We start from the raw sequence: 24,821 nt of genomic DNA, 5'->3' as shown, positions 1-24,821 counted from the left end.
TGGTTAATGTGACATTATAATGCATCTGCTAGCAGTAGCACAGTACCTCCTGGAAGCAGAAATTTTAATGATTTATCCCATCATTCTTCGTGGACTGGGTTCTTTGAAGAGACTAGTTCTGCTATTATGTTTATACTTACAACTCCTGTGATGTACCAGGGCCTTGTTTGTGTGACTAGATACACCATCTATGAGATGCTGGACTGCAAATAAGCAGGTTAATATCAAACTGATTGTTCAGGCTCAGTTCCACAAACCAGAACATCTCAGATCAACCCAACCCAAAGCATCTCATTCTTTTCCTTCTTTTCCTGATTTGAAAACTCAGTAGCATTTCCACAGCAATGCACACAACTGGGCAAAAATGTAATTTTCCATTGAAAAAGTCATGTGGTTTTAAAAAAAAGAAATTCCAACAAGCTCTAATAATGAGTAATGTCTTTGCTGCCTGTTCTACTCCTTCATATATACCAAAAATAAGTCTTGTTACTTTTATACACTAACACTTGCCATTCCCTCCCTATATGAAGTGTTCATTAATATTGAAGCAGTTTAACCTCCCTTCTCATACTTCCCCATCTTTCCTACTCAGTCTATTAAAAGTGCTGGAGCTGATACAATCCTATCAAGTGTGTTGTGCTTTTGGATCTCTTTGCAGTGTCTTTTTTGGTTTGGTTTGGGGGCGGAGGGTAATTTATTTTTCGTGTGTGTGTTTGTGATGAACTGTAATGATCCAAATGATTTTTCCAAAATTTTTTCAATCTCAGATACCTAGAGTGTGTGGGAGAGGGACAGAAATGAAGGAACGTATCCTGGGTAAACATTTGGTACTACATTTGCTTCTGTCTGGACAAGACCACAAATGATAAGGGCAAACTTAAGCATCTACTTTAAAGTAAGGAAAGAAAAAAGCAGACATTTACAAATTATGAAGTACTAATGGAATTTTTGTAGCGTATGGAACATCTCCAAGAGGTTCATATGAACTACCAGTGAAATAACATCCTCTTTGAAATAGTACATCTGATCAGAATGTAGGGAGGTGTTAGACTTAGTTTTGCGGCAAAGGATACAAGCTCTATTGCAGGAATCAGTGAAAAGAAAGGATGCTGGTGTAGATAAAGATGGTGTGGGAGGGTGTATGTGGTATCAGAAGCATTAGTTCTGGAATTTACCTAACAGAAAAGTCAGTGAAATATAATGCAGTAAGTGTGGTTTTAATACAAAGCACAGAAATGCTATAAAGGAGGTGTTTCAGAAAAGAAAATGTAGGAAAATACTTCTGCTTATATCCCATTTAATGATTAAGAATTTTTACAGTTTGGGAAGAGGGGAGTTTTAGGTAACATTTATCAAGTCAGTAAGAGGAGCATGTGCATGGAAGAAGAGTCTGCAGAGACACTGTCAAAGGGGAAGGAAGAAGCTACTTAAGTAAGGAGAGGAAAAGTAATTAAGTGTTAGGACAGATAATGCAAGGAGAAATAAAAGGATGATAGATCCTAGCATTGACAATGTGCAGGTGATATTCCTTGAGCTAGCAAAATGACATAGAGCTGACCGGAACATATATAGGCTACAATTTCAAATGTATGCTGTAAACACACAAATGCAGAAATGGCATTCAGCTGTTCAGCTCAGACGACAGGCATACCTTCTCAGGTGATTTATGTATGCGTGTGTTCCAGGATGAACCATCACTTTTGTGGGCATAATTATGAGGGCTGCTTTCTGAACTTTGATTCAATAGATCGGAGTGTGTTCTGTAAATACACAGCACAATCTGTGTATGCTATAAAATGTGTGTGCTGGTTTTGCTGCTTTTCTTTTCCATTTCTGGGCTCAGCTCCTCAGTCCAGAAATGCTTTTACTTTCTATTGCTCTGTTAACCTTTGGTCGGCATCTCGTGTGTGTTTACTGGAGCTGTCTGTTAATTAATTTGCCAGGCACAACTTCACAAAGAGAGGGGAATATTCTCTTTTGTGATCTTGCAATGTTTTTAGATGTGAGGAGGTATGATTGGTGTTCAGTGATTGCCAAAACTTCTACATGAATTATGAAATACGTGTCATGATTGTGAAGATGATCAGCATATGTTTGCTTCAGGAGGTATACCAGCAGAGAGATCAGTAACATAATGAACATAATTGCAGCTGTTTTCACTTCGTATTTCCTTTTTTTTTGGTGGGGAGAACAGGAGGCGGTTCTCGTTGCATAGAAATTTATAAAGACCAGTGATACAAACAGAAAACAAAATGTTTTAAAAGAAAAAAAAGTAGAGAAAGTGAAAGTTCGGTGCAGAAAGTAGTAGTCAGAATGATGAAGCAGCTTCTAATGTAACTCACAAATAAAGGATATCGTTGGGACACATAAAATATGTTTAGTACATGGTTGAGTATTTCAGTGCAATAAACTCAAAGGTACAGTTCAAACTCAATTTTGGATACTTAGGTTAAGCTCATTTTACAGATTTATGAGTCACTCGATTCTTTGTAAAGAAGGTAGACTAAGATCCAAAATATACAAAGCACATCTTAATTTATAGAATAATGTTCTGACTTAAGAGTCTAAGAAAAGGAATTACAGTTCATTCAAAGTGCTAGTATTTATTCACTACATCTTGTGTGAACTACTTCCATCGACAGGGACTCTGTATTGCGTCAAGGTTTCTGTAAGGAGACAGATAAAGAGCTTATCTCCTGCACGTATATCTGACTTCTCGTCACGATTTTCCTGCTCCGTTGACTTGCCTGTCTTTGGGCTTTTGGTGCCATATGTGAAGCTTTCTTCAACATAGCAGGGAAAAAAACCCAACTTTTTATCCCAGCAACATGGTGAACATCAACTGCATCAAAACGTCCCAGTTATAAAATGCTGCAGGCAGTGCCATAGCCACGCTTGTGGTTCATCTAAGTGTTTCTCGCTTTTACAGCCATTCAAAGGGGTATTTTCCAGTCCATCCATACAGTTTATCTCTGGAGCTTTGCATTGAATGGTTCATCAATGGTTGGTTGGTGAACGGATGGTTCATCAGGCTCTTCTGACAGCGTCACGTTACTGATGTTGACCACATTAAGAGGTTAGTGGTGAGGACACTGAAGGAAGACATACTGCTGGGTCTAGACAGCTGAAGTGTATGGATCTGCTGTGTACTAAAAACTTTTAAGAAAAACGCTACCTGTTTATGAGATGTAATAACAGACTGAGCACAGTAACATTATGGTTCTCTGTTAAAACCCTGGCTACATGCATGCACACACCATGTTCTAAGTTTACTCCTTCCTAACCATGCATTTTCTTTTTTTCACTAGGGCATATTTCAAAACGTTTGTCCCTCAGTTCCAGGAGGCAGCATTTGCTAATGGGAAGCTTTAGGCAGCCTCGAGCACGGAGATGATACTGGACAGATACTTCAGTCTGCTGCGTGTCAGCCCACAAGAAGAATGCCTGGAAATGGGTTGGACTGTCTTGATAGGTGCTTTCTTGCCTCTGAAATGGTTTTGGTAGCTTCAGTTTGTGTCAGGTTTCTGAAACAAAGACCTCACTAGCATGTTCAAAACCGAGTATTTGGTGTTCATCCTGTCCCTTTGCCTCTGTCACCGTCATTCCTTTATATATCCACTGGATTAAATTTAAAAGGACGTGTTTTGATGTGATAACATTTTCTTGTGCCAACAATGTCCTTTACATTATGCCTTGTTTCCTTGTCTTCAGATGGTGTAAATTGAATATTTTTTTTCCACAGAAACACTGTGTAATTTGTATATTTAGTTAACGTTTCCAGCTTATCCTAAGGAAATACAAAACTGCCGTATGTACCAGGAATGCCTAGTGGACTGTACGGTGCCATATTCTGCCTTGGAGGTTTGCGTCTCACTGTGGTGGTTGTTCTCACAGGTATGGATATGAGTTGCACAGTTCAATTCTCAGTGCCTTTCAAGTTGGTCTGATATTAATATGGCAAGGTGTTGGAGGTTTTTTTTTAATATTTCAGTTGAAAGCTCATCTTATATGAAATGCTATGCTTTTATGCTTTGTTTTTATTTCCAGTTGTACAATTTTGATGTTTTTCTAATGAACTCCCCTTGCCATTACAAAAAAGTTCTACTTCTTTAGTACCAATGTGCAAGGAACTAGTTATATAAATCAGTATAACAAAATAAAGCTCTTTCATAGACCTGTAATTTTTCCAAGTAAGATAAATACTGCTAAGAAGCAGAGTTTCAACAAATGAACAAATGATGTCTTGGAAAAAAACTGATGAAATAATGTAGGGATATAGGTATTTAGCTTAATGCTTACTTTCAGCTTGTCCTCTCAGAAATTATTTTAAGTGTATATAACTGGAAACATTACCTCCCATAATTCTGAAACACCAAATGCAAAATCCCACCTATTCATCCTTTCTTTCACGCTTGTGTCAGGTGCACCAGTTGTCACGATGTCACTTCCCAAATTAATTTGTAAATAGACCAGGGTACTTTCCAGTAAGGAATAAAATTAACAGTGTATGTTGCTTATAAATGGCATATGGAAAATGTGCCCTGCTTCTGCTAAATATAAGGAACTAAATGAATAGTATGCAGATGATACAGTGGCACTGGAAACATTTAATTTGAAATATTCACTGTAGCACCACTATCTGCTTATGCAATGAAATCTCATCAAATTACTTGATTGGCAGTGTTCTCCTACCCTTTCTAAAACTTGTTATTTTACATTCAAAATAGTGCTTTCCAGGAGAATGTCCACCTAGGAAATGTAGATGGGTTTTGAGCAGTGAAGCTTAATTAAGAATTATGCAAATAATTCGCCTCTAGAAACTACAGGTATTTTTAGCTTGTTTATAGGCAAAATTTTAGTTATGTTTAATACTGAAGTTCTTGCTGGAAATTAAGCTGCCAACAAAATCAGAAGCCTTATTGCAAATCTCAGAGCTAGGGGGCATATCTGTCTGGTGACCCACCCCCTTGTGACTCTCGCTGCATTATCTAGGGCTGTAAACAGCTCCAAAGGTCTGAGCTGAATTCCCTCGGTGGAGGCATTGCATTAGACTTTTTGCATGCAAACCAAGCCTTACTAGCAGATTTGGAGGGTAATGGTTTTATGTGAATAGCAAAACCATAAATGAACCTTAAATGAGTGAAAACAGGACATCATTCAGTATACTGGGATGATCTGCATCGCATTTCTTCAGGTAAAAGTCAAAGCCAACACATACTCAAGGATAAGCTAACTCTTGTGAATGGGGTTGGGAGAAGGAGGATGGCTAATGAAAAACATTTGTTCTCATAGTGTTCCAAAATCTGATAGAAACAACCTCTAGTACCTTCAAAAGGTAAAAACCAAATCCCAAGTGGCATCAGTAGATTCCTGGAATCTTACATTTTATAACCTTGTGTTTGATTCAGTGTTGTAGCGATTGCCCCATGAACATAAGTGTTTGCTTTATATACCTGATTGTCCAGGTGGCACCAGTATTTTTTTTTTCTTTTCAGAAGTTACCATGATTCAAAGGTTAGCAATTGCAAAATGTTTCGAAAAGAGGTCCGCTCTTCAGAATTTAATATGCATTTTCAACCAAAAATGCATCCTTCAGCTCAGTCCTAGTAATTTTCGACAAAGGACTGCTTTATTATTAAAGGACTGAGTTTTAGAAGCTGTGTAAGAAAAGACTTTGAGGATATAAAAAGCCTAAGCCAGCAAGTCCTTATGTTGAATTCAATACTTTCACCAACATTTCACTAGCATATATGGAAACAAACCAATGGTTTCAGTCTATTTTACGTCACGCTACAACTGGTTGGTAATATTCGAAAGAAAAAAACAGGTAGAAAAGTTGAGAAACTGATCTGTTTTGTGTTTAAGATGAAGTCTGCAAGCCTATCCATTTTCAGATTAGAAGAAAAGGCATTTTTCTTACACGTTAATGAACATTTTCTTTATTCAAGGCCCACCCTGCAACTCTTTGACCTGCACAGTATTTTAATGGAGCCTTTTCCTGACAGTTTCTCGGAAGAACGTATGGGGGTGTTAGCACTACAAATGGGGTACTGGTAGGAAAAAACAGGGAAATGAGTGAACTCTCTCTCCAGAAGGAATTTTACCATATAAATGGCAACATTGGAAAAGATGAGTTAAGTTTGAATATTTTTTTATCAAATCAAGTATTTGTGAAAGCATTATAAGTTAGCCACAGAAGTTGTAATCTAGTAATTTGGAGTATTTCTGTTATCTCCTGTTTATGATAATATCCATTGTGACCAGTTGAACAGCAATGAGGACTTCAGCGCTTTCTGTCCATATTATGTGGATACATGCAATTGAAAGGAGCAGTCAGACCCAGGCTGTTTTCTTGGTTTATGGGAAATACAAAACATAGCAGAAAAACAGCAATGTTACGAACATATTGAAAAGCCTAAATTCTACTCTGTCATAATTTTGATTTAAAGAATGTAGTGAATCTCTAGTTACTAAGCCCCATTAATGCACGATTTTTCCAAAGGTCTTTAAAGGTCCAAACTCATAGTCAAAGCCTTTATTCACCTGCATACAGAATCCACTGTGCTGGAAGTAATACCAAACCTTTCAGATTCGAAAGTATTAGACTTTTTTGTGAACTTGCTGGAAAGACTGGACAAACATCTGGCAGAATAAATAAAAGTTAACTGTGTCATACGTAGTTTGGCCTCCATCGATCTTTCTGTTGTGCTGGTCATCACTGTGTTGATCAGTATGTTCGTTTGCTGAGTCAGCAGCGGCTGTTGATATCATCATTGTCCTTGAACATCCTCCCGCTCATATATGGAGTAGACTTGGACTCAGTTTTTGAGAAGGACATCATTGCTAGAATTAGCATGAATCTCCTAGGCGTTGTTAGACCCTCACTAGGCATGTTTCTCTGTGTGTTTCCTTTCTCTCATCCTGTCTGGCACTCGTGGCAATAAGGATCTTTGGTGAATCAGTCAAGAGATGAGATCTAGCAATGAAGTGCAGTCTTACTTGAGGTATTTTACACAAAGAGACTTTTTACCTAGGAAAGAGGGGAATAAGTCTGATTAGTCTCTGTCGAGCAGTGCCTTCTAATACAAGGCTGAGGGTTTAGCAAAGGTCAAAAACCTATTTAAGTGGTGAGTAGGGACTGCTACTTGGGCATCCTCCTACTCCTATGCCAGTACCCTTAACAACCAGGGAAGCAGCAGACAGTAGAAACCCGTACTAGCATGTGAGGGTCACCCCTGCAGGTCTGAAATACGTTTCTAATACCACGTCTAAGCGGCAGCGACACATGGAGATGAAGGGGAAGTATCCTCTGCCAGTGGAGAAGGGGAGTTTCTCACCCTTCCAGCTTTGTGAAGGTAACAAGCTTTGGATGTGGCTTCTGACCATGACTGTTAATTACAGGGTGCTGTCCTTTCCCTGTGAAGCAAATGAAGTCTGTGACCAAACTGACTGCCAGTGAACGCTCTTCCCTTAAATTACTTACGGCTCTGTAATTGATGTATTGTAACGCTCATTAAACCTTAAGGTTACGCTGTTTCTTACTTCTTAAATGTTACTGAAAATCCCTTAAGTCATCTCCTTTTCAGTTTTTATTTTCAGATGTCTGCAATGTTCTGGGACAATTTTGTTTCATCCTTACTAGTTACTGCTATTTTTAGCAAGTTTGAGGTTTATATTTTAACAAGGCAACAAGGTGTGTGCCAGCATCTTATGGGCCTACATTAAATATAGAATAGGGAAAATAATCGGTAGAACCTGTTTTTTATTTGTTAAGCCAAGTATTGTATTCTCCATCACAGAATAATTGTGAGGAAGGACTCTGTTGTTACCTGGAACAGAGAGGATAATCATGCTGATGGCATTGGATACATTTTTTGCACCAAATCTTGGTTTAATTTGCATCATAGCATCAGCAGGGGGAAAGTGTATTCTCCTTTTCTGAAGGAAGCCTGCACCTAAATAAACCATTGATCAGGCTATATCTTTTCCTGTTTGTGCTTTGAAACAATAGGGTCTGTCCCTATGGGCAAAGCCAGTAAAAGTCTGAACAATGTACATCAACATCAGGGTTTTGTAGTATTTTTAGTTTACTGACTTCTGTGGATTCAGAGAATAATTTCAGACTTTGTGCTGGGCGAAAGTAAACAACACAGATATCAGAAACATGCAAGTAATTTTATTTATGTAAGAAATAAAAGACTAGCAGTCTAATAATATTCTGAAAGAACTCAAGGGTTCTACCATATATTTCTAAGCATGTGGCTTGAAAAGCCATGGCGTGTAGGTGATTTTAGTGCCGCTTTTCCTATTTTATTCCCTGTCTTATGTTTAAAAGCTCAGTTCTTGGTTCCAAGGTGCTGCACAAACACCATTTTGTTAAAATGGTAGTTACCAAGCAAAAAAGGCAGGGGGGAAACTGGGATCAGCTGCTGAAAATAAGTCTTAAATCATCAAGAAATCAACAAAGGAAGCAAGGTTTGGCGGCTGCCCTGCCACTTGCTGAGTCTACAATATGGGCCTTCAAACGTGTCCCCAGTGCAAATTAAAAAAAATACAGGAGGTTTTTCTTGCAGCACTAAAGAATAAATACAGTTTTAAACAACAGGAAGTAAAGCAAGCATTTAATTGCAGGCACAAAAAGCAAAATACACCCTAGAAGTCTTGCATTATTTGTGCTTACAGCTCCCTGCGTTTGTGCTGTCACCAGAGAGGGTGAAGAATTAATGCCTCGTGCTGTGGCTGCCCGTGGTGAAAATTGATCCTTGGGGTGCTCCGTGTTTTCATCAAACTCTATTTAAACCCTAATGATGCTTTTTCTATCCCTGAGGATGGCAATGCGGTACCAGGGAAAAGCAAATCTGACGCTATCAGGGGTTTCTGTTCCACTGCTGATCCATTTCAAGCCCTTGATTTGGGTGGGGCAAGTACTTTGTAAGCCATCAAGCCTGCCAGCAAACAGGGTACATTTTATTTCCTCAGTATTTATTTGAAATGATTCAAGCTGATTATAATTTGACGCCTTGTTTCCTTTATTCTACTGTCCCTTTCAGCAAAAGTTTTTTAGTACTTGTTTAAAAACCAGAGCCATTGAGGTTGTGTCTTTCGAAGGGGTTGTAGCACTGATGTGAGAGTCTCAGCTCGAGGTTGGAGCCGTGCGTTTCTTCTCTGAACTGCACAGTCAGCAGCAGCCCAAGCAATCGCGCAACCCCTCCCAGCAAACCTTGCTTGAACTCGATCTGACAAGAGTGTCAGCCAGGAGTGACAAAAGCTCTGACCCTTTTTCTAGCGAAACGGCCTCCGCTGGCTCAGCTGCTGTACGCAGCCTCCTCCACTACTAGGTCCCCCTTGCGCCCTGTCGGTGAGATCCCGGCTGCAGGAGGTAACGGGCTTTGGTTGCTCATCAGCTGAGGCTGGGTTCATTTTTGTATCCGACAGAGGAGCGGTGCCAGAGGGGAATGCCACCCTGCCGCTGCTGCTAGTCGGGCATTTCCTCTTAACGCCTTGATAAGAAAAGGCAGCTGCAAATCCAGCTGCAACTCGAGTACAGCCCTGCCAGCTAAGGGTGATTTCTTGTGTGTTTGACCAGCCAAGCCTTTCTCTGTTCGGCTGCCTCAGTTCTAACCGGAGAGCGGACACTGCAGAAAACCTTCTCCTTGCATCGCCAGCCTTAGAGGCACATCAAAAGTTCAGGGGCCATCAGCAACCAGCTTCCCATCTAAACTTTTCTATCCTCATTATGACAAGGGGAAGCAAAATGTCCAAATAAAAATCTATATTATAGAAACAGCTTGTTTCTTACATTTCTTCATTGCTATGGCTTGTTTCAATGGTTGTTTTATCACTGCTTTCTGTTGAAAAAGATACCATAGTATGCTGTGTTTCCTAGACTTTCTGCACTCATCTGCCTGTCCCTTGTATTCAGCAGGTGCTGTGTCTCAGCATCTCTGCCTCCAGACCACAGGGGTGCTCTCAGGCAGCCCACGGGTGAACCGGGAAACAGGATGGCATCTTCTGGTTTTAGCAAGAAAGAGGTGAGTTTGGGTGAATGAGTTTGTGCTGTGAGAGTTGGGCTCACCTTCTTCAGAGCACCCACAGCGCTTGTAGCCAAGAAGAAATAACAGCTTCTGTCTAATGGGGTCAGATAGCTAAATGGAACAGTGTCCGCACGGTGGTGGCTGGTATGATTATACACTGGGCAATGGCATGTCTGGTCCTAATAGCACCCGGGACTCTTGTGAGTGACTCAGCTGCTGCGTGAGGCTAATTATGGGCAGGTTGCTTGAAAAACCCCCGCAACTTGATCCTGCCTTCCACTCTTCCAGCGGATGGGTGTTCGGCACCAAGGTGGATTGCTCACCTGCAAAGCTGGGGAAATGCCTGCTCACAAGGAAAAGGCTTTTCAAAGCAAGTCTGTGAACACTTGGAGGTGCCACTTGTTTTCAAAGAGGAGGTGTTGTCTGTCAGTACATTGCTCGGTCGAATCTGATGCTCTGGCGCTGGCATTAGCCGGTGCTGGGTACTTTATAGAAAGTGAGATTCCAAAATAATCTAATCACCTGGTTTCTTGTGCTTGCTTATGAATGATTAGTATTCTTCTGTGTTTGTAATCACTATTTTATTGGGAATTTAGCATTATTTCATGTGATTATTTGACCCTTTTTAAAATTCAACTATGTATTCATCACTGTGATGTACTCTGGCAGAAGGGTCCCCACATTAGCTATACTGTATGAGTGTTATTTCTCTTCCTCTGCCCCAGAGGTACCATGGAGCAGGCTCAAGAACTTGAAGGCAGCTCAGAGAAAATTCTCAGAAGGTGCTGGAGGTTACCAGCATCACGTAACACATGATTTGTACAGATCCCGTGTTTGCTAAGAACGATAACTACTGATTTTAAAGCATATACAGGAAAGAAATACCAGAAGTATATACCTATGTCTAGCATTACATATATAGGATTAGGGGAGCTGCAGGAAGCTGTTGGAATCAATTTGCAGGGAGTTTCATGACTCCTTCCTTCAGGCTCTGACAGATTGTGTTTACAGGGAAGACTTTTATCAAAAATTCTTCTTCTCAAAGCGACACCATCATGGGCATAAATCTCCGGGATACCAAGCCCAGGGCAGAGAGCATTTCCGCCAAGAGGACACAGTCCAGCAGTGGAAGAGGTGCCTGTGAAGTTTGGGGCATCTCCCTGGAGATTTTAAGAGACATGAGAAGGCAAAGCCATGGCAGTCCTGATCTAACAACTGGTAATAGTCCTGCTTCAAGTGAAAGGTTGGACTAAATGACCTGCAGACATACCTCTCAGGCAACTTTGACATGGTTTCATTAACGTTTTTAAAACCTGTAATACAAATCTAAGCACTGCCAAGCACAACCTGATATTATCTACCTTTAAAGATTGTTCTGAGGTAATAGCACATGGAAACAAAATGAAGAGCAAAAGTGGTGAGATTTCAGAAGTTCACTGTTTCTAATCATTTTCAGATCTTAGCAGCGCAGACATAAATTCAGTACTTTTTCAGTCGCTTGTGTTAGCAGGGGCCCATGCAAAAACATGGCTGATGTCTATACAACACGGTGCTCTTAAGTAATTGCCTAAGCTAATTCTGAGCAGAGTAGCTTGAGTACTTGAAGCACTACAGACATATTGCATCATCCCTTCATTTTTATGAAAGGTGCCTTAATGTTGCCTTGAAGAAAAAACATGTTTGGATTTTGAAGTAGGCTGGGCATCTGGAGCCAATGCTCCCTATATATAAACAAGATGCTTCTTCAGGGAAGAGCTAGAGCTGGAAACTGGTCCAACATGCACTGAATTCTAGTTGTTGGGAGTTATTTAGACTATTTAAAGAGCAGTTCACAAACAGGGAAGTGTTAAAACAGAGTGAAATGAGCTGCTTTGTGGGCCTGACTGGAAATTTTAGCAAGAAGCCCTGTGCATGCCAACCTGAGGGGCCTGTTTGCAGGGAAGTTAGCTTTTGCATCCTGACATCTTGCTATAGAAAAATAAGAATTGTTTTGAGGCTTGTATTTGCGCCTAGTCCTGCCACTCAAGATTAAATCTCGCAGACAAAACAAGCTGTTTGGGAGGCGGACCAAGAATGCCTTTACAGTGAAGAAAAATATAAACACTCAGCCAACTGTGATTAACTATTGAATGCAAAACACTCCCTGGGTTTTGTTTATTTGTAGACTGTGGAGAAAGCTCCCAAACGCTGCCATGCTTTCAGTGTGAAAACACTTCAGCCTCTGCAACCCACTGTTGCTGGGGGAAGGAAAGGATTTTGTCCAGGCTGGTTTGGGGGGGGCTTTTTTTTTTTTTTTCAAATGTGTTGTTTATTTGGTTTTGCAAAGGCGATGTACCCAGTTTCCTCTCATTGTGCATATTCCTGCCTCCAGCTGCTCACACCTGAGCTGGACTTTGGCTCCTTCCCCTCTCGCCCCGCCAGGCAGGATGGGCCAAGAGCACCTGGCTCAGCCGCAGCACTGCCAGCCGCACTGCCATGCACAGGATCCCACTGTCCTCTGAACACTGTCCAGATGAGCATGGAGAGAAGTCATTAAATACAAAACAAAAAAAGACCAAAAAAGTGCTTGTGAGAAATTGCTTATTGCCCACAGGCAACTCTGGGCGTCCCCAAGCTTTGAGGTGGCTGCTGGAATGACAGCATACAAAGAGCCCAAGCCCTTTGCAGTGCGCTTCATGTGTGTATATACCTATTTGTGTTAGCAAAATGATAATGTCCAAGTTTACAACTGGTTTTAGATTTCAAGGAAGGGAGAGAAAGTGGATGCTGGCAGCCAGAGAGGGGAAGGAGCAGAGGCTCATCGCTGCTGTGCTGCTGTCGGTCTGGAACGACACTGCTGAGTGCCGTGAAATTATCCTGTCTTGGGAGAACTGACTGCAAAGTATGTCTTGCAAATGTGGAGTAAATGTTTATCTGGAGTTTTATTCTAGTTTTATAATGCAATTTAAACCAAGTGTGACGCCGCTTGAGCCATGCACAGTCTGGGTGCTGCGTTCGTACTGTGAGGGCTAAAGGTGGAGGCAAGTACGTGGAATTGTGCAGGATCGCTTTTCAAGGTCAAGGAAATGCAGAAAGTAAACAGTGTTAATTGGGAAAGAAAAGCAGGATTAATAAGACTTTGGCTCCAGTTTTCTAAATTACAGGAGTCCACGCATTTGTATTTTGTCATTAACTTATTAGTGCATCTTTAGATGCAGCGCTGGACAGGCCTGTTGGGAATTTTAACATTTAAAGTTGCACTTTCATCCCTCCGCTGTGCACATACATCGCTGAGCCCTCGAAGGGAAAGGCCATACAGCACGGCTCCCTCCTGTTTTAACATGAGTTATCAAATGAGTGTAAATTAAAGCACGGGCTCTGCAATCGTGTCTGCTGATGTGAGAGCACTGTGCGTTTCATGATGAAGGCAGAATCAGGGCTCCTCAGTCCCAGCTCCCCAGGTTGGGTCTTTACCACTTAAGTAGTAGAACTGCAAAGGGAACAGTCTTGATGGCAGATTAGACAAAAATAGGCAATGAGATCTGGCCCAAACAGGCTCTTATTTAGGAGCCAGTTGACTTCTATGACATGTAAGCCATACACAGTCACTGAGACACAGGATGAAGTGCTCCTGTAGTACAGGTTTTTCCTCAAGCTCGGGCTAGAAGGCCTTTTGGTACAGTTACTGCAGATGTGACCGGGACACACCAGTATGCACAGGTATGTCAGCTTTTTGGTTTGGTTTCTGTGTTTGTATTTTTTTTCTTGAAGGACCGTTTAGCTTATTTCATTGATGGTAAATATAAAGTCACTTCTGGCTGCTCCCTCAAGTTACAGGGAACAGACCCCCGAATTAACTCTTCCATCATTTTACTGTGTTACTCTTTAAAAACCAAACAGGATCCAAACCATACTCCAGCAGTTTCTGTACGTGTAAACAGCAAAACTGATAACATCTAATCAGCCTCTTTGCCAAGGCAAGACGGCAAGAAGTTCTTGCTTTATAACATTAAAAATGCTTTGTAGTTACATAGGACTTTTCATGCAAGGACATCAAAGTGCATTACAGGTATTAATTAATTAGGTTTCACAACACCCTTGTGAAGTATTTGTGTCCATTTTACAAACAAGGGACTGAGGCAGAAAGCAGGGATGTGACGCGTCCAGGCTGGCATGGCCACTCCGTGGTGGGACGGGGGCCGGGCCTGGCTGTGCTGCAGCCAGTGCCGCTGCTCCCACCCTTGCCGGGGTGCAGGGAAGCTGTGTCCAGTCTTGGTGTGAGGCTGGGAGAAGGCTCCGTCCTCGGCCTGGGTCTTTCCTGCCACATCCCGCCTGCATTGCCCAGGAGTGGACGTACCAGGAGGGGTGGTGCGGAGGCTCCCCGGCTGCCCTCGCTCTGCCCCAGCGGCCGCCTGGCCTGTGCCTGAGCTGGCACGTCCCATCCCGCAGCCAAGCAGCAGGACAGACCCGGTGGGGCGGTGTAGGAGTGGCGGGAGGCCGAAGGCCATGCACTTCCCCATGCGGGCTCGGGACTCTTCACCCCACTCCATCAGGCAGCATAGCCACACCCTGAGTCACCACGTGCGGGACTTCAGTCCTTTAGACCATTGCCTAAAGCTGGAAGTCTCTTGACGCTGGTTGGGAATAGGCAGAGTTTCCCCAGGAGCCCACCGGCCTGCTGTCGGCCATGCCGGTGTCGCCTGCCTTGGCTCGCCCCAGAGCCCGGGGCCAGGCTGCTCCTGCGCCAGCCCTGCTCTTCGGAGGCTCCGGCTGATGCCAGGCATGCTCAGCTCAGTGCCCATCTCCCGGTCGCCTGCAGGAATGAGCCCTGCGTAAGGCAGCAGTCCCTGCCAGTCTTGTCAAAAACAAAGAGGCGAAGGAGCTGCCGCCATCACCCTCTTGTTCAGCGCTGCGTGGCTGAGAGGAGCCACTGTGCAGGCAGAGCTCTCGAGGATTTCCCCTCAGCACAGAGCAAGGGGCCCAAACCCAGTGGGAACAGGGACGGCGCCCAATGGCTCTACCTCCCACGGCAGCGAAACCTCCTGGCTGGGCAGCACAAGCGTGCCCGGGAGGGACGGGTTTGGGCGAGGGAAGCGTGCAGGTCCGGGGCTGAGCACAAGCAGCCAGCTTAGGAGGCAGCGGGGCTGGAGGCTGCTTTCCCCACAGGAGGAAGGTGGGGGAGCATTTGCATCTCGCTGCTCTGCCTTCCTGCTCCAGCGGCAAGGTATGCCTGCCTCTCAGGAAACTGCCCCAGAGCTCTTTGATCAGCAGAGAGAATAATGGAAAAAATTTGATTTAATAGAGGTCAAATTAACATAGATTCCATTGGCTAAATGGGGAAAAATCTTAAAATAGATGATGTTCCTTAAGAAGAAAAAAAAAATCAGATTAAGACCAGATGGGCCTTGTCCAACTAAGAAGCATAAAATGTTCTTCCCAGCATGTTGTGGTTATTTTGTAATAACCATGCATTACACTGATATGCCTATGTAATTGCATACAGGGAAAACAGGAGTAGCGTGTAGCAGAAAATTACCAGACACCATCAGCTACCATGAAGTAAAGCCCATTTGTAGTCATCCAGGACTTTCCCTTACCTTATACATCAGTAATTCCCTTCCTTGTGGCATTTTGCGTAAGTTTTTTTTTCAGTATTTGACCCCATAATTTCAAGAAGAGGGAAATGTCCTAGAAGACCATCTTATTGTTTCATTCACTCTCCTTGAATCCTTAATGCTTAACCTACTATGAACAGTTTCTAAATGAAAGATGCCAGAAGAAAATGTAGTATCTGCTTTCAGTTCTCCTTGATCTCACCCAATTTTTTGACGTCTTGACTGAACTGAAATGTGGAAATTCCTCTAAAAGCTGCATAACTATTAAAAAAAAAAAACAAACTAATCCAGTTGGCCAAGGTATGGTCTTCAGGCCCCAGTTCAAACATGACATTTAAGCACTTGCTTAACTTACTAATTGAAGTCAATGGGATTTCAGGCACTTTGCTGAAATGGGAGATTTTGTGGACAACGTTTTGCCAGTACGTTTGTAATACAGAAATCAAGTCATGCCAAGTTTATCATCAAGTTTATTTTGGCTCCGGGTTTCTTTGTGGTGGTGATTGACAAATCCACGGAATTGGACTAATACCAGAGAGGTGATGACTATAAGAGCAGCGATGACAAGAAATAATAAATTTTGAACTGGCAAATGCTTTAACTTGGGCAGGCTGAAAACCTCGACATAAGGGAGCAAAGAGGTCCGTTTATGCTGATAAATGCACTCTTTTCAGGAAGACCTTCAGTTAATCAGCAACTAATGTGCTGGGGCAGCTAAAAATTTTGAAGCAAATCCTTTTCTAAGATGTGTAACTACACCAAAGCCTTTGGAAATGGGCAGGTTTACATCACTCGATAGCCTAGTCATATAATCTTATAAGCATTTTGAAAAAGATTCATTTCCTGGAGAAAAAAAATTTCATGTCCTCTCATTGCAGGCAATAGGATGGAGCTCAGCATGGCAATGGATTTCGTGTCTGTTGCTGGAGGTTGTCCAAACCCACCCCACTAACCAATAAATCACAACCTAATTGAAAAGATTCACAGAAACAGATTACAACATCAAGGACGGAACCAGTACGGTAGGAATTAGACTGACAGTGTCCATACGTAGGGTGTGGTGTCAAAAGATGATCTTACAGCCTGCCCCCACTTGCCCTTCTCCCTCCTCTTCCTCCTCACGCCACTCCTCGCTGCCTGATCGCTCCCTCCGTCCTTCACGCCAGCTCCGGTACATACCTGGTTACATGGAGAGCAAGTTCGACTCACTAACCCAGCAAAAAAAACACCCAGCATTTTTTGATTGGGTTCGTTCTTTCCTGCTTTAATGAGTTGACTCATTACAGCACCATCAGCCAATACAAGTGGGGAGAACATGGCCAGGGGGAACCTCAGTCCTGCCATGGGCATGGGCAGTTATTCCGGCTTTGGACACCTCATTATACCACACCTTGACTATACCGTGGCAATTTCCACTTTACTGACACAGGACAACATGGACAAGTTATTGCCGGTACATCAAAGAGCTGGAAAAAATTAATCAACAGCACCTCCGAGCTATTAGGCATAGACTGTAGTTAGATAAAATCATAAATAATGAAATCCCGTAAGGATGTTGCACAACAAGTATTTAAACAAAGCTCATAAAACTCTTCTTTGCTGTATTTGAGCATTTTCCTTCCACAGAAGACATCGTTTTCTAAAAGTGATTTTTTTTTTTTTTTTTGCACAGCAAACTCATGCTGGGCAGAGGCGGGAAGGGCCCCAGCCCATGTGATGTCAGGATAAATATGTGGGAAGCCAATGCAGCAGAAAATCCAGCCAGAGGAATGTCTGCTGCAGAGCAAATGGCGCAGGAGCAGGCTGGCTGCCTCTCCCACAGTCCACGGCGCTCGCGAGGTGCGAGCAAGTGCTCCGGCTCTGGCCGTGGCCAAGATCCATGTGGGACAGCAGCACAGCTGCGTAGCCTCAGCCTGAGGTTTGTCTCCAGCTTGCCAACCTTCTGAGGGGACACCATCCCAAAACGCGTGTTTCCCTTCCAAGGGCGCGCTGAGAGGAGTGAAATGGATGGGCCTGTCTATCTATCTGATGCAGAAGCAATTAGCCTGGGCTTTAATGAAGGATTTTAGCATCTGAGCATAGGAAACCTTAACAAAAGACCTTTGCATTAGACACTGCAGTTTGTTGTAAGCAACAAGTAACAAGAGCAGATTTAGAGATAAAGATAATAAAAAACACTGCATTCCCTTGCCCAAAAGCCTATAAATCAAGACTTTGGCTGTTCAGTGCAGAAATGCTCTCGGATGTAATTGGAAACAGGCAGCACCGATCTGAAACACTTGATTGAGCTCAGTTTGTGATGGCTTGGGTGAGGAGGTTTCCAGCGCTCCCGAAGAAGAGGGTCCCCCTTGCTAATTAACTGGTCAGTAACTTGAAACCCTGCACCACTGCCCTGCCTGTCCATTGTATCTGAAGCTGCCCAAGGATTCAGCAGCAACAAAACATGCCCTTGAGTCACATGGGTGAAGAGGTCCCTGTGGGCCCACCATCATCTACACGGTGGACGGGCAGGGTGAGGCATGAGGCAGAGGCACCTGGGTTAGCGGAGCCACAGGGCAGATGGCCCTCTGTGTGGGGAGGGAGAGGAAGGACTCCTCTGAGCCTACTGATCCTTCCCACCATGTGCCTGGAGTAGGGGACATGTGGTGCCACCACCATACAAACAGCGTTTCCTCCCCACCGCAGCATACCCATGTCGGCTCCCCTTATGGGAGACCACCCCTGGCTTTGCTCCACTGAGGGAGAAGTTCCCGTCACCCCCAGTCCAGTCATGATACTGGAAGATCCTCTGTGACGAAGAAGAGTCACTTAGTTTCTTCACTCTGGGTAGCATTTATCCCTCAGAGCCCCAGCTATGGTGGCTCAGGTGTCAAGCATGGTTTGAACTCAGAGGCCAAATAGCTGTCTAAAAGATACTTGTGCAGGAGATTTGTGCTGGCATAAGACGAATCATCAATTTAACCGCAAAACACACCTCATATGGTTATTCTACAGTTTAGTTGCTATTGTTTTGGAAAGTGCTTAATTCAAACTGAAAAGGCTGCTTTTACCCAGAACCATCCAGAAGACAACCATAATGCTGTAGTTATGTATCAGTAATAAACAGTGAAGCTTGCCATGGAGAGAGGAATGAGCACAGCAAGTAGTTCTGCAGAGTGTCGGTGCCAAGCCAGATCAAGGCAATAGAATTTATGGCCGCTATTATCTGCGTGAGGTATATTTATGACTCCCCTCCCCATTGCTCTGATATCTTTGAATCTCACAATATTTGTATATTCATTCCCACAACATTCCTGTAGGTAAGGAATTTGCAAACAAGAAGCCCAATATTGGAGCCTTTCCATGCAACATGGAGCAGGGTTTGGAAGGTGGGGAAACTTCAGAGACCTTCAGCAGTTACAGATACATCCATGAAAATTAACCAAATAATGATGTAAGTAGTTGGGTTATCTACAAGGTAGATAGCTAAATTCTTCTGGGTTGGGCTGTGCAAGAGTTCAGACTAGATGATGACAGTGAGTCTTTATCACTTGAAAATATACCTGAACTTGCAACCTAAGCAACCCTTATCTGAGACTCCTTGATACAGGATGGTTGAAGGCATAGGAAAATGAAAGTGCTCCAAGCCCTGAGATTCGTAATAGTAAGGGGAAATAATAAACAACTTTGTACAAATGAAGGTTTGATCATTTGGGGTTTAAAATAGTCCTTAAATTATGTCCCTAGTTCCTCAACACCTGTTTTACTATCCATTACTTTCAGAAACTACTAATCTCACATAAAACAGTAGAAGGGACTAACACAAGGCACAGGATAAATGAAACAGCATTCCTTTCCTGTTATTCAGAAAGCTTTCACACTGGTATGGGGAGTTTATATTTTCATGTCATTTTTGCCTAAATTTTTTACAGTGACATCGATTGCATTGTATTCCAAAAAGAAAATAAGTGTGGTTTTTTTTTCCCTGTCCTTCAAACGTGATCTTCTAGGGGAGGACACCCTTGAGCGGAGCATGGCAGCCAGTTTGCAGGCTGAGGCCATTCTCTGCAGGAGAGTTTGCAGTCTGGCGACTGCAGCTAAAAATCCCTCCTCTTCTGTGCTGGTCCCTGGGGCCTCACAGATGCTCTTGGGCAAGTTTGGCCTCAGTTCTCCATGCTGTTCAATGACGATAATTATTCATACTTACCTTGGTGAGCTTAATTAATACTTGTAAAGCGCTTTGAGATCCTTGGATGAAAGAATCTGTTGACACACAAAATATTTTTATGGTGACTGTCAAATTAAGGTCCTCTGAGCTTCCTCAGCAATTGAAGGGTTAATTATCTCATGCCAGGAGCCTGCCAGCCCCAGCAGAGACAGAGTGCTGGGGATGAAGGTGCCCATCCCTGCCTCACTCTCCTCACTGGGGCAGCTTTGTTGAAGAGAACTCCTTCCCTATTCACACCTCAGAGTTAGGAGATAATGTCCTTGCAACGCACACAAATGCATCTTCCACCTGGTTGTGTCATAGCCCTTTCTCTCTCTCCCCAGCATGGCGTGTGTCCCACATCCCTGCCAGCGGGGAGGCAGGCATCAAGCCCCCGATGCCAGAGCTGAGGCGGGTCACTTTCCCTCCGCATATGAGGGTTGTGAGTGCCGCTCATCCCCTTGGCAAGCGCTTTTCATCCGCAGATGAGGACCTTCCTGGAGGAGCCCGAGAGGCCTGCGCTGGAGCAATAGGCAGGTGAGCGAGCTCTTCAGCAAACGAGGCGCTGGCCGGCTCGCCGGCAGGAAACCAGCTGCGTTTCCTGGGCAGGTCACAGCGTGGTACTGCACATGGGAGGAAGGCACCCATGAGTAAACCCTGCATTCATGAGGCATAATGCAGTGTCTTTATATAAAAACAAGGGAAGCCTGCGCCGCCCTTGGGGACGCCATCTTTGGGCACCACACAGGAAATCAGAAATGATGATTTTAGCAAAGGGGAGCTTGGTCATGGTTTTGGTCAGACACCGCAGTTGTACTCTAAAGCTGAGGTGAGCAAAAGGCCATGGCATGGTTTGCCTTTGCACCCTTTGCCCATCCCTGCATCATCACGGCTTCAGGTGGGCAGCTTTCAGGAGCAGTGCCTGCAGATCCTGCTCACTGGGGCTCACGCAAAGCTGAAACAGCTCATGAAAAGCCCATCAGCTGCTGTACGGGCAAAACCTCACGCCTCGAGGATTCACAGCATCGTGCTCGTACTCAGCTCGACACAGGTCTGCAGAGGGGGAAAGTTGTTAAAACCTGGGGGTGGCTTGTGAGAGAAGAGAGGGTCTCCTTGCCAGCAAAACCAGGGAGAGGACCAAACCTGGGGTGGACGGTGGCAGCTGGGCTCCCCCCAGTCGCAGTGCGTCTCCATGTCGGCACCAGCACCCTTAACCAAAGCACCAACAGCCTGGCTGGGCTGCCCTGCGCCATTCCCCGCTGCCTATGTGAAGGAGATGAGAATGGCTGTGTTTCCACTGGTGATGGTATTTGTTTACCTTCTGTGTGGGTTTTTTTTTTTTTTTTTGCCGGGACGGGGACATCTGGTTTGCTGGTTTCCTTTCTCAGCTCGCTCTCTGAGTGTGCGCTAACACAGCCCCTGTGTCCGACACGACCAAGCCTGCCTGCCTCTTGTTTCACAGCTTTTCTGTCGCAGAGAGGATGCCCAGCTTTTGCTGGGCTGGTGTTTGCCTTGTCAGAGCTCTGCTGGTGAGCTCAGCCCTGGTGCCCTCCTTCCCTGCACGGACCACAGCCATCCCTGGCAGTGGCTCCTCAGGGACCATCTTCCAGCTGAGCATCACAGCTCCAGCACTGAAAGAGGCACACCAGATATTTCACCCCTTCTGCTTTCCAAAAGTATTTAATCCTTAAATACCACAGATCAGGTACTGAAAGCTCTGCTTTCTGGCCAGCCTTTGCCTAGGAAAAATCCTCAACCAAAATCAATTGCTGCTTTCCCCAGGTAGGAAATACTGCAATTTGACTCATGGGATTTTAGACCACACTTCATATGCGTGTGTTTACCAAAAGGCAGCATCTTGTGCCCCAGCTAATTGCCCTTTGAAGCAGCCTGGGGAAGGGAGCATGGAGGTTTCTTAGAACATTAAAAGTAGTAGTGAAAGTCACAGGGCCTTTTTCCTTTATACAATCGAAGGCGAATTTGAGCAATAACCCTTCTGATGTCTCTGGGGGAAGGAGATGTGACGTCTTGAGGTAAACCACACATCCCGTAACTACCACTGTGCCGTTCGTGAGCGCTGCCTTGCTACACAAGTGGCAGAACTGCTTTTCAGCAAAAGTCACCACGTTTTTAAGAGGGGAACAATTCCAGTCAGAGAAAGACCGGGCAGTGAGGAGGAAGAAAACCCGACCACAGTAAAGCAGCCATTGAACCTGAAAGGAAAAAGACGTCAGCATCTCCGGCAGGGGCTCTCCTTTTTTCCTGGTATCTCTGCGAACCATAATTATGTGGAAAGAAGTCGTGGGTGGGACCGGCTTACTTACTGACAAGTTGAACTTTATAACCGAACGCTGTGACGTTGTGAAGGAAAAGGGCTTGGCTCACCTGCCTCGTGGGACCTGCAAACTCGAGGAGGTGGTTCAGGGGTGGACGCCCACCTGCACGTCTTTGTTAACCTTCAGCCAAGTGATGGTTTAGAAGAAGTGATGGGAATGAGGGTGCTGCCTCCTGGCCTCTGGCGGAGGCTCCCCCGACCGGGAGGCAGCCAAGTGATGGTGGAAATTCAGGAGAAGATGGTCAGGGAGAGCAGAGGAAAGGTCTAGGTGCTGCAGGAGCTGAGCTCTAGTCCACTACTTTGCCAAGAGAGACCTAAATGGGGATGGATAGCCCACGGAAAGGATAATTTGGAGCTCCTGAGCTCCTCGGTGATTCAAAGGTGTGCAGGGACTCATGGAGGAGAGCCCAAAGGAAAGGAGGTACTGAGAGCTGCAAGTGAATACCGGGGGGCTCTTGCTGTGGAGTTTGTATCCGATAGAATTTGAGGTGAATGGTGCAGCTTGTCGAATCCTAAATCCCTCTGAGGTACAAGACCTTCCCCATTGGGACACACGGGAAGGAAACTGGAGCCAGCAGAAGGGACCTAAAGGACCTTGAGCACCTTGAGGTGGAACCTGGAGGCAGATGTGGTGCCACCCCACAGTTCCAGGTTAAAACGTCACAGCGAGGTGACTGACAGGAGCCCAGCTGAAGGACGGACGTTAGGAGAGCTTCTCAACCCCTTGCTAGGTCATGCTCCACCCCTCATCCATTTAAATAAACATTAGTAGAACAGTGAAGTGGCCAAGGAATGACTATAGGCAAGGTCTGAGGTGTACACCTGGTCTCTCTCCAAGTCTATGACTGAAATAGAAGTCTAAATATATCTGTAGATGAGGACCGAGGTGTGCTGTCCAAGTTAAATAAGGATATACAGCCCTGGAATGTCGTGGAGAACTACGGGTTAGGTCTGTGCTGAGGAAGCATCTGCCACCATTGGCTGCACTAGAGGTTGCTTTTTGTCTCTTTAAGTGCAGCATTTGCTAATCATCTCTTCCGATCTCAAATTTTTGGTCCCTCGCTGTCCCTTCCCACAACTGTTCTTCAAACAAGCTAGGGGAGTGGAAAAAGTCACCGTTCATCTCATTGATACATATTCAGCTCTTGTTAGCACCTCCGTGATGAGGCAGCATGGGGATCATCGCTTACCTGGCTCTAAAATCTAAGGTAACCATATTTCTAACATCACAGCACCGAATGGTGTCTCCTGACATTCGTACCTCTCTTCCGCCCATAATCACTGAGCACTGCAAGGACATGGGATCCTGGGCCAGCGCAACCCGGTGCTCATGCCAGGAGGAACCTATCACCGGCACTGCCGGGCGTTTCTACTTCTCGTCCCACGGTCTCCTGGCAGTGGGGTTGCCTGAGCTGCTGGCAAAGGCGTCGGTGGCGTCTGATATGTTAATGCCCACGTTTACAGGCTCCCCCGAGCGCAGGGATGTTTAGGTGGCTGAACCTCCTCCTGTTAAGAGTTCTGGCAAACAGTCAAGAACAAAAGCTAAGACAGCCAGTTCCCGTTTGCGGGCACGTCCCTACATTTCAATGTGGCAAACCTTGTGATTTAGCAAGTGAGAGCCTTCTGCCCCAGGGCTGCTAAAAGCTGCTTTTTTTAAAAGAAAAAAAAAAAAGAAAACAAACCTGTCGAGACTTCCAAGAAAATGAGAAAAACACCAGCATAGATGGGCTGTGGGCACTGACTGTGCCTCCACGTGGGGCAACCTGCAGGCTGAGAGCCTGGCCCTTTGAAAGCTGCTGGGGGCTTTTCATTTGGTTGTTTGACAAGCTCATACTTAAGGACAAAGGAAGGAAATGCCAGTGGCTTTTGCTGCCATCAGGAATAATGTTTTGCTCTGATACCATTTTATGCTTTTCTGCCCAAAAGTACCCCCTCCCAGCTGAAGTGGAACACGATGGCTCATAGGACAGTGTTCATCAGTGGAAAAGGACAAAGTTAGTCAATCTAGTCTAATTCTTTCCGCTACTGCAGGCTGTGGCCGTGGCTAGTGGGAGCCTGAGCCTGACGGGCCATGTGCCCTCCCTGGGGCTGGCCCCTGGCACAGACAGAACAGCTTCTCACATACCAGGGACCCACAGGCTTGCAGGTATGCATGTGGGCATGCATGTGTCCACATGCATGTGCATATACACGTGTGCCTTCCGTAGAAGTGCTGGAGAATGCTTGCACCAAGACGGATCGGCTCTCGGGCTGTCTCCAGGGTCCCAGGGCTGCCCTAGGAAGGCAAGGGGTAGTCATGGGGACCCCGACGGTGCCTACACAGCACTCCCAAGCTGCCTCAGGGGGACGCAGCCATCAGCTGATGGGCTCCAGGATAGGGCCAAACCTCTGTGGTTGCTGCAGTTGCCAGCATAGGGTCACAAGCCCAAAGGCAATGTGTTCAAATCGCCTCATGTCATGAGTGGTGGCTTCTTTGCATGGAAGGAGAGCAACCTGACGCTTCTTTCAAGTACCGAATGCAGCAGTGATGTGGCTAGTGATGGTCTTGAGCCCCTGACCCTCGCAATGCCGTGGTTAGCTGTCCTTGGAGAGAGCCTGGGGGCACTCCCACCCACCTGGATGGTCTGCCTGTCCTCTTCTTGCAGCTCTCGGGTCCTCCTGCTCCCTCCTCC

At 44.9% G+C, this 24,821-nt stretch overlaps 1 protein-coding gene across 1 annotated transcript in view; it reads left to right on the top strand.

Annotated features, from left to right (window-relative positions):
* BABAM2 (BRISC and BRCA1 A complex member 2) overlaps nucleotides 1-4,941 on the top strand; it is a 176,354-nt gene extending 171,413 nt beyond the window's left edge. The window contains exon 12 of the mRNA XM_068416036.1: nucleotides 3,309-4,941. Within this exon, the coding sequence (XP_068272137.1) occupies nucleotides 3,309-3,372 (64 nt within the window). The 3' untranslated portion in view covers nucleotides 3,373-4,941. The remainder of the gene's footprint in view (nucleotides 1-3,308) is intronic.
* The last annotated feature ends 19,880 nt before the right edge of the window (nucleotides 4,942-24,821 follow it).

Source organism: Nyctibius grandis, chromosome 1, assembly GCF_013368605.1.
Source record: "Nyctibius grandis isolate bNycGra1 chromosome 1, bNycGra1.pri, whole genome shotgun sequence".
Classification (NCBI taxonomy): Eukaryota; Metazoa; Chordata; class Aves; order Nyctibiiformes; family Nyctibiidae; genus Nyctibius; species Nyctibius grandis.
Note: the sequence above shows the minus strand (reverse complement) of the source record. Positions and strands in the feature narration are given on the sequence as shown.